The sequence below is a fragment of the Panulirus ornatus genome, chromosome 38 (genome assembly GCF_036320965.1).
Source record: "Panulirus ornatus isolate Po-2019 chromosome 38, ASM3632096v1, whole genome shotgun sequence".
Taxonomy (NCBI): Eukaryota; Metazoa; Arthropoda; class Malacostraca; order Decapoda; family Palinuridae; genus Panulirus; species Panulirus ornatus.
The window spans coordinates 11268504-11277999 of NC_092261.1; the positions used below are offsets into that span (position 1 = coordinate 11268504).

Genomic DNA, 9496 nt, shown 5'->3' on the forward strand with positions numbered 1-9496 from the left:
GAATAGTTAGGGAAAGCTGGGGTTCTTCAACTTAAAGTTAATCAGCATACACAAATATGTGCAAGAAAGGAAATAAGTTAGAGAAGTGGGAAACATTAGCTTTTATCTTGTATGTAGGAAAACTTGAGTGTGGAAGAGCCCTAGTGTTTCAGCTATTATGGTTGGCCTTAATGAATGGTATTTCATTAAGTATCCAAGCAAACTGAACTGTGCTGTTTTCTTGTTGCACAATAATGTAAAAGTGAACTTTTGTGGATTGTCATGAAGTGGAGCTGCATAGTGAATTTGGCAAAAAAGTAGAACCATTCTTCCAATTATGTAAAGGAGAAAATTTGTCTTTATGATTTAACATTTCTCATATATTGTTCCTGAAGGAGACTGAAGGTAAATAGTTAACTCTTTATTCAGAAAATTTTCAGATTATATTATATAAGTTCTTCACCTCAGGTGGGTGGACAAGAAGATGGTGAGCTATGCAGAGATGCTGGATAATATTGCCAAGATATACCCGGGCATTACAAAGGTGTCTGACAAGCCAATGGATACATCCAAGGTACTGTTACATATTGAATTACTTGATACTTGAATTTTGCTTTTTTCTCATAAACTGCTCATATTGACAAAAAGGCCTTCAGTATCTTGTTCTTTAGCTTGCATAATGTGTTTGTTAATGAAGAATATGAGAATGTTTTAGAAAAATTTAGGGTTGATATTTATGCAGGGCTGATACATGGTCTTGTAAGACCAGTGCTACATTATTATTTTGCTTCAGGTCCACCAAGAAGTTTTAACTGGTACCAGTACAATTATTTTTCTTTAGGCTAATGCTACAGGGCCTGATTGTGGATAGAAGGGCTCTGTTTTGGTGTATTTTACATGACAGCAAGTTACTGGATGTAAGTGAATGTCATTGATTTATCTGTTCCGGGCACTACCTCGCTGGCTCCGGAAATAGGGAGCATGTATGAAAGGAAAATTTATATATGTGAAAACAGACAGAAAAGGCCACATTCGTTCACACTCAGTCTCTAGCTGTCATGTGTAATGCACCAAAACCACAGCTCCCTTTTTTGCACTCACTCAGCTGCTCCCAAAATACTTGCCTCTCATGATCTTTCTTCTCATGCCCAGGTGCATATGCACCAATAATCACCCATCTCTCTCTCCATCCACTTTCAGTTTTACCCATATTAATCTAGAGTTTACTTTCTTACACTCTATCACTTACTCCCACCACTCCTGTTTCAGTAGTGCTTCTCCTTCCCTTGCTATTGTCCTCCCACTAACTCCTGACTTTACTTCAAAGACATTCTCAATGATCTAATGTAATATGTTTTCCCTTTCAACAGGCATACAAAGTTCCAGGCTTTGTTGGACAGATTGGGTTTATTACATCTATGTCAGAAAACTTTTGTGGTTCATGTAATAGGTTACGTGTGACAGCTGATGGCAACCTTAAAGTGTGTCTTTTTGGCACTGCTGAAGTTTCATTAAGGTAAGTAAAGCTCTTTCTGAGTCCTTTTTGTCAGTTTGGAAAGCTGTTTTGCTAATTGCTGTTGTTGTTTTGTTGTCCCTTCCAGTTGAAAGACAATTTATCTTTATTTTTTTACTGTCAGTTTTTTGGAGAATAAAGCTGTCTCCCTATGATGCTGATCAAAATGAAAATTGCCTCTGTTATAGGGGCTTACACAAAATTTTTGCAAACAAGTGAGGTTATAGATATGTGCATGCTTTCTTGTACCAGAGCTAAATTTTTTTCTTGACCCTTTTTTTATGAAACCTGTTATTTTATACTCATATGAGACAAGGAGGTACCAATAAAGATACTTGTCAGGTCAGAGGATCACTTATACTATTCATGCCAGGCCTTGATCTAAACCCATTCACTGCTGCTGGTGCATGTATATCCAGGTATTTTACTTTCTGCTCATTGCAGCTGGAGTGTATGTGATCATAATTATTGAATCGCCTGCCTCTGGGTGCCTTAATGTGAAATATTTGGCCCAGTGGTAGTTTGTAGGCAGCCAATGACCAGGGAGGTATTTTACCAGTACTGCTTACCTGGGTATCAGGAGTTTAGAGACATCTGCTTAGTGTGCCAGCACTTCACTGGTTGTCAGGTTGCACTCCTCTGACTCAGGTAGTTGTTTTTTCCTTCTGCATCACTAACACGAGGACTACTGGCATTCTGTCCATAAACGTACAATCTCTCCTTGTCATATGTGACATTTGACAGCATTTAAGTAACACTGCTCATTCTTGATAACTAGATTTTCCTACCTTTTGGGAAAATGGTTGGAGCAGTAGGTAGGAACATTTAGGCAGGAGCATTAAGTAGGAATTTTAAGTAGAAGTAATTGGAAGGAGCATTAGATAGAAGTAGTCAGTAGGAACATTAGGTAGGAACCTCAGCAAACACTGTGTAAGAGTTGCCATCAGCTAGTGTCCTGTTAAGGTTGAGGCACTAAAGGCTAAGAAGTGACACTGGAATTCGCTAGATATGGATACTCTGTCGCCATAACCACCCCTTTGAGTTAGTTCCAGTTGGAATGGGTATCAGAGATATAGATAGATAGATATAGTAGTGCTTGTGGTGATGTCCTCTGCAGTGTTACCAGATGCTGCAGTTTAAGATGTTTTCCATACACTGGTAGGCTGTGTGAAATGTTAGAGAGGCCCATACTAGATCTATACCTCACATTATATAGGAATTAATGAACTTGTTTAACTCATTCAGAATGATAAGTATTAAGTCATGAAAACCCCTAGTGATTATATTCATATGTGACAAAATAACACTTCTAAAAGTACCACATATCTTATTTAGTATTCCATGATGGTACACCTGTCATAATTAATTCACTGGGCAGTGAAGCAGCATAGTATAAAGGGTGCATAGCATATATAAGCAAGTTGCACTAGGTTGAGTTGTACATCATTTTATTTAGAAAATGATGTTATAGTTTTTCCTGGTACCAGTATTATGGATTTATTTGTTTACAGTATTTGAGAATCTCCTGCTCATGAATAGTAATATGGATATTAAGACTGCCACAGTGAAACAGTTAATGTTCATTGGCAAATCCACATTCAGACATTTTACCATCAGCAAGCATTTGGCTGTATGTATGAGTTGGTCTTGACTGTTTTTCCTCGAATCAAGGGGTTCAGTAGGCCCAGCTTTTACACACACTTTTATTCTTGAAATGTATGGTAGGTGATTTCTTACGTAATTTGCATTATATGGAAATTTTTTCCAACCACCTCTTAGTGTACATATCTTGTATGAATTATAGCTATGACCATATAGTGGTGATGAAAGGATGTACAAAAGTATAGATATTCACACTTGACTCCCTCAGCCACACAACAAAAAGATTCAGAATTCTCTTCACTGGTCTTGTACTCTTAGTGCCTTTGATATTACTTGTGATACTTTGTAGGTACATATATATCTCAGTCTGTATAATGAAATAGGAAACACATTGTCCTTCAAAAATTCTCTGCTATCTATACTATAGTTAAAGATTTTTTAAGTAAATACTTCTTTTTCTTTCAAACATGTTTGCTGTTTTCTGTGTGAGCATGTCAACATCCAGATTAAATGACTGAGCCTTAAAGGTAAAAAGGATCCTCAATTGGCTTTTCGTCTGTTCCTTCCTTTAGGTGAAACAGGAGGGAAAAATTTCCAGCCCCCTGCTCCTGCCCCTCTTAGTCGCCTTCTATTTAGTGCATGTTGTCAGATTTATACTCAACTATATATTTGGTGATTTATGAATATTTCATTCCTCAGTACACATATGCATATTATGTATTGAAAGTTGTTATCTTTGCTTTATTTACATGTGTATTTTATCACCTTTGAATAAGATATTCCACTGTTAAACCCGGGGATTGGAGAGAAAGAATACCAGCCACATATCTCCTGTGGGTAGTTGAAGGCAGCCAAAAGGGACAGAGCTAGGATGCTGGGAATCCCCCTCCAGCATTACCGCTTCCTGAAAGTAGGAACAGAAGTATGAGAGAAGCAGGGGTTTTTCTTCAAAGACCCAGGCATCTGTCCCTGATTTCTCCTTGTTGAGACAGGAAAGGGGGTAGGCTTCATAAAGAAAGAATATCCCATTAAAGTTATATATTGAATGTTTTTTGCTTATATTTCAGGGATGCAATTCGTAGTGGATGCTCTGATGAAGCACTGTTAGAAGTGGTTGGGGCTGCTGTTGGCAGGAAAAAGAGACAGCATGCAGGTAAATATATATTAATATCCTTTGATAGATGATCATATAAATCAGTTTCAAACACTGGCCCTCTTTTTATTTATTCATTTATGATTACCCAAGGACCAGTTTCTAGGAAAGAGTCCTGGTGTTACCCAGGACTCTTTTGGAGGCAGAGACATGTAGATTCCTATAATTGGCAGAATCCTGTTATATAAAGACAAGGGAGATAAAAGTAAATGTTTGAATTACATAGGTATAAATTTGTTGTGTGTACTTGGTAAGTTTTGTGGGGGAGTGATGATGGAGGGGATGGGAACATGCTCAGAGCATCAAAATAGGGTAGGAACGCTTTTGTTTTAGGAGTGCTATTGGATACATAGATTGGTTATTTGCTTTGAAGAATGTGTGAGAAATACTTACAGAAACAGAAGGACTTATATGTAGCATTTATGGATCTGGAGAAAGCAAATGATAGGGTTGATAGAGATGCTTTGTGGAAAGTGTTATTAATGTATGGTGTGGGAGGAAAGTTTTTAGAAGCAGTAAAGAGCTTTTATCAGGTGAGTAAGGCATGTGTGTGCATAGGAAGAGAAAAGGATCAGTTGATCTTGGTGAGGGTGGGTATGCAACAAAGATGTGTTCAATCATTTTATGGAATGGGATGGTGAGGTTAGTGAATGCAAGGGTTTTGAGGAGAGAGGCAGGTTTGCAGTCTGTCAGGGGTTGGGTGGCATTGGAGGCAAGTTAGTTACTTTTTTGCTGATGACATGGTGCAGGTGGCATCATGAGAAACTTGTAGAGGTTTCTGATTTTGGGAGAGTGTGTGAAAGGAGGAAATTGAGAGTGAATGTGAAGAAAAGCAATGTTATAGGGTTTAGCAGTAGAAAGAAACAAATTAATTGGTGTGTGACTTGGAATGTATAAAATGTAAAAGAAATTGTTTTAGGTACTTGGGAGTGGATATGACAATGAATGGACTCATGGGAGATGAAGTGAGCTGCGAGGGTGAGTGAGGGGACAAAGTTCCTGGGCTCATTAAGGTATTTGTGAAAAGGAAAGTCACTGTCCGGTTGTTTGATGGCATAGTCCTATGTTGTATGGATGTGACATCATATACCGTAGAACCTATGACAAAGTATGGAAGAGGATGAATGTGTTAGAAATGAAGTATCCGAGGACAGTTTGTAGTGTGAGGATGGTTGATTGGATAAAAAATGATAGAGTAACAGAGAGATGGGAGGGTATGAATGAGAGACCTGAAGATGGTGTGCTAAAATGGTTTGTTTTTAAACTCAAGAGTCGATTAGATTATTTTAGAAATTTTTGAAAATGTTTAATTGCTTCAGCAATAACATTGTCACATTCCAGTATGTCTTCTTTCACCCGTTTATGCTGTGATATCAAGGGGTTAAGAATTGTTGGGCTGTAATGAAGCATTTTGGGAGAATAGGTAAAGAATGAAGACAGAATTCATTCCTAAGTAAAAGCTTTTCAGGTGTGAAAGAAATTTTAATGTGAAATGTAGTTTCATGGATGAAGCTTTTTTTTTCATCCTTGATTGCTATTAGCAGAAGGTTGAGACTTCAGAGTTCTAAAGAGAAAACAAAAAACCAGGACTTTCAGGAAAATCATGGAAGACAAATGTGTAGCAGTTTTATGTTAAGGATTCATGGCTCTGGAGCTGTGGTTTGGTTTGTGGAGAGTGAGTTGGTATGGTTAACTGTTTAGATAGTTTTGCTGCTGTAAAAGTGAATCAAGCTAACTTGCTAGTGCTTCATACAATATAGTTATGTAAGATTTCTTTAATTTGATGATTTATGTATCATATAGTTAATATTTAGATTTTCATTAAAGTTTTTGTGGATCATATGACTGTAGCTTGATGGTCTGGGTGTAAATGACAGGTTGAAAACTTTTGTTGCAAATTGGGAAGGATAATGGAGATGAATAATCTTTGATGCTGTAATGATTTTTATTATGATCAGTACATACTGATATGCTTTAACCCTTACTTACAGGTATGCAAAACCTGGTGAAACTGAAGAACAGACCAATGATTCTAATCGGTGGGTGACTAAGGGAGACAACACACAGTATGTAACACCTTAGTTTGCTTCATATATAATCCTTCATTATGTTTGGTAAAACATGTGGTCTTATGGTTTATGCTCACACTGCAGGTCAGATGTCACCTTCTGTGAGTGAGGTTGTATCATAGTCAGTAGATGGTTAGGTCCTCGTGAAGAACCTACTGTCTCTGGAGGGGCCATCATTTCTCTACTCCTTTGTGAAGTGTGTCTTTTGACATGTAGGAGCCCCATGTTGTGAGTCCTAGGGCTGTAGAATGATATTGTTGATAATAACAATACAGTAATGATAATGATAAGTGCAGGTATAGAGGTCCCTTGGCAGTCATGGGTGTTATATTCCTGAAGGATCCTGTGGTTGGCAAAACCACAATTAGTGAGGGACTAGGCTTATGAGAAATAGGTTTTTTTGGGGCTTGACCCTAAATTCCTTTAATGAACACTTCAGAAAAAAAGTATCAGCATGTTGTACCACAGAAACAACACATGTCTTCTACAAAAGTGTAAAGAAAAAATACAGAAAATTGTCCAGAAAAGTGATCAAAAAGTATTGAATGATGGCAGTACATTAACCCTGATGCAGTCCTGTACCTCTCAACAGATGCTGCACTTCACTACATGCAAGGCAACCAAATAAGTCCACTTTTTGCCCTGAAGACATTTTTTTCCTTGCTCTCCTTGGGGTAGCACAACTCGTATCATTAACTTTATACTTAGAGGACATATCTGAGGGCACAAAGCAATAAACAAGTAAGAATTATCAAAAGTTCAGAATCCAGTGAATTCACTTACAGAATTCCTTACTCAGTGAGTCACAGTAAGATAGAATGACAAGGCCAGACCACAGGAATGATGCTTGGGAAGTGTGGTTATCTCACTCGCCCATCACTATTCCCACATTTACACCACTACTGTGCTGGATCCAGCTGGGTTTGGCTTAAAGTAGCCCAGAAGTAAAAAGTACAGCAGATAATCAAACTCTATGCCATGGTTGATAAAATGGCATATATTATCTTAAGCATAGATTCTCAGAACCCCAGGAAGCAAAGGACCTCTATAAATACACACACGTAGTAACTACTTTATGCTGGAAATGCATTCCTAAAAACCATAACTTAGTGGAATCAGCCTATGATAAAACCCATTTTCATATGGGATTCAGTGGGATAAAGGGGTAAGATACTTGTGGGAGATTTCTTCAACTTAGTTTTCTTGCAATATAGCGAATATAATGTCGAGAAACATGCAGTACTTTTCATCTAAAATATTAATGTAAGTACTTAACTAAAATCAAAGGACAGAACATTGTAATTAAGTCGTGTATGATATATATTTTATTCAGTACTGTAACATAAGATAGGAATATGTTCCTAACTCTCAGACCTCCCATACCCAGACCTATTTTCATTGTTCTTTCATGTCATTTATAAGGGGCATATTTATATGCAGCGCACCTGATTACACAGAGTATTAGATATAATTATGGTATATGTGTACTTTGTGAAAACAGTACAAATGCCAAGAGCATTCACCAGTAGTAGACTTGTAATTACAGGTAGATATGCTGGTGCAGGGTGGATGTAAGTTCAAGTTAGAATGTGAAGGGTTTAATGTGTGATACATTCTTATATATGCATTTGTGGGTTTTTATGTATATACATGTGTATGTGGGGGGTTGGGCCATTCTTTCGTCTGTTTTATTGCGCTGCCTCGCTAACGTGGGAGATGGCAATTAAGTATGATAAATGAAATAACATTCTTAGAGTGCCTTCTTTTCCCAGACACCACCCTATCATGTAGTACATTCAGTGGTTTTGAATTGCTCCATCTTCTCTTTATCTCTTCCTTGCCTGTTACCACTTTTCCACATGCTTCCCTCAGGCAGGCTTGCATTTATTTACCTGTTCTCTTTACCCAGATCACCAAAGTCCAAAATGATTTCTTATTCTTCCTGAAGATTGCCAATACTCTCTTATCCCATCTCTCATTTGCCTTGTTTTTTAAGCCCCTGTACCTACTGCCACTTCATTTTATACATCTTTCAGTCACTCACACTCCATCTCTACAGGTAATACTCATACTCTTCTTTTTTCTCTTTCATTAGCAGCTAAACCTCATCCCACTACTTGTCACCCTTTCTCAGATGCCTACATTCCATTTTCCTCCTACCACATACTTCACATGCACCTGTAAACAGTGCTTCTCCTAATACCTTTCGTTCTGTGGCCCCTCCCCCACTTTCATTTATTTTCATATTGTCTTCTTCATCAAGTTGCTTTTGGTATGTGCACACAAGTTTTGTTACCAAGCTCACCCACTTTCACCATTTTCTTATCCTTGGCATTGTCTCTTTTCGTAAAGCCAATACAGACTTTCATACCCACTTCCACTATGGGTTCCCCATGCCCCCCAGATTTACGCTCATCTACTAACTCACCCAATCTTGTGTTCAAGTTTCCAACCTCTAATATGTTGCGTCAGAATTGCAGACATGCTCACCCAGCTCCTCCCAAAATGTTCACCTTTTCATCACTTTATGTTGCCAGGTGCATGACCACAAATAGTCACCCACTTGTCATAATCTACTTTCATTTACATCTACATCTATCTGGAACTTCTTTTCTTACACTCTTGAACACATACCCACTATTCTCCTTTGCTTTCGCCCTCACACCAACCTCAGACTGTACCCTTTGGACATTCCCAAACCATTCTTTCCCTCATTCCTTGAGCTTAGTTACACTCAGAACCAGAACATCCAGGTTCTTCTCTTACAACATATTACCAGTCTCTCCCTTCTTTTCTTCCTGGTTCCATCCATGCACATCCATTTACCCCTGAACCTTTTGAGGATGATGAGCACTCCTTGGTAGGTTCCTTCTTCTGATCCTACTTTTAGAAATTGAAATACAAGAAGGGAAAGGTTCCTGGCCTCTCACTCTCACCCTGTTAAGATTGCCTTCTACAACATGCAGGATATACAAGTGTGGTATTCTGCAAAACATGTTTCACATATCAAAGCCTCTTTTCAGTTCAGTAGACAGTAATATATGGCCAATTGGAAGTGTATAGTGAATGAATAAATACATCCTCAAATTTTCTACCCACATATGAAAAGTCCTATGCATTCTATCACCATATATAGGTGTCAGCTTCATATCCTTTTCAACTTGAATTAGCCCTCAGAAA

At 38.0% G+C, this 9496-nt stretch overlaps 1 protein-coding gene across 4 annotated transcripts in view; it reads left to right on the forward strand.

Annotated features, from left to right (window-relative positions):
• Window positions 1–9496, forward strand: part of Mocs1 (Molybdenum cofactor synthesis 1) — a 46663-nt gene that overhangs the window by 22168 nt on the left and 14999 nt on the right. For all 4 annotated transcript variants that reach the window (XM_071684641.1, XM_071684642.1, XM_071684643.1 and 1 more), the window contains exons 6-9: window positions 448–553; window positions 1350–1495; window positions 4162–4247; window positions 6239–6286. In XM_071684641.1, the coding sequence (XP_071540742.1) occupies window positions 448–553; window positions 1350–1495; window positions 4162–4247; window positions 6239–6286 (386 nt within the window). The remainder of the gene's footprint in view (window positions 1–447; window positions 554–1349; window positions 1496–4161; window positions 4248–6238; window positions 6287–9496) is intronic.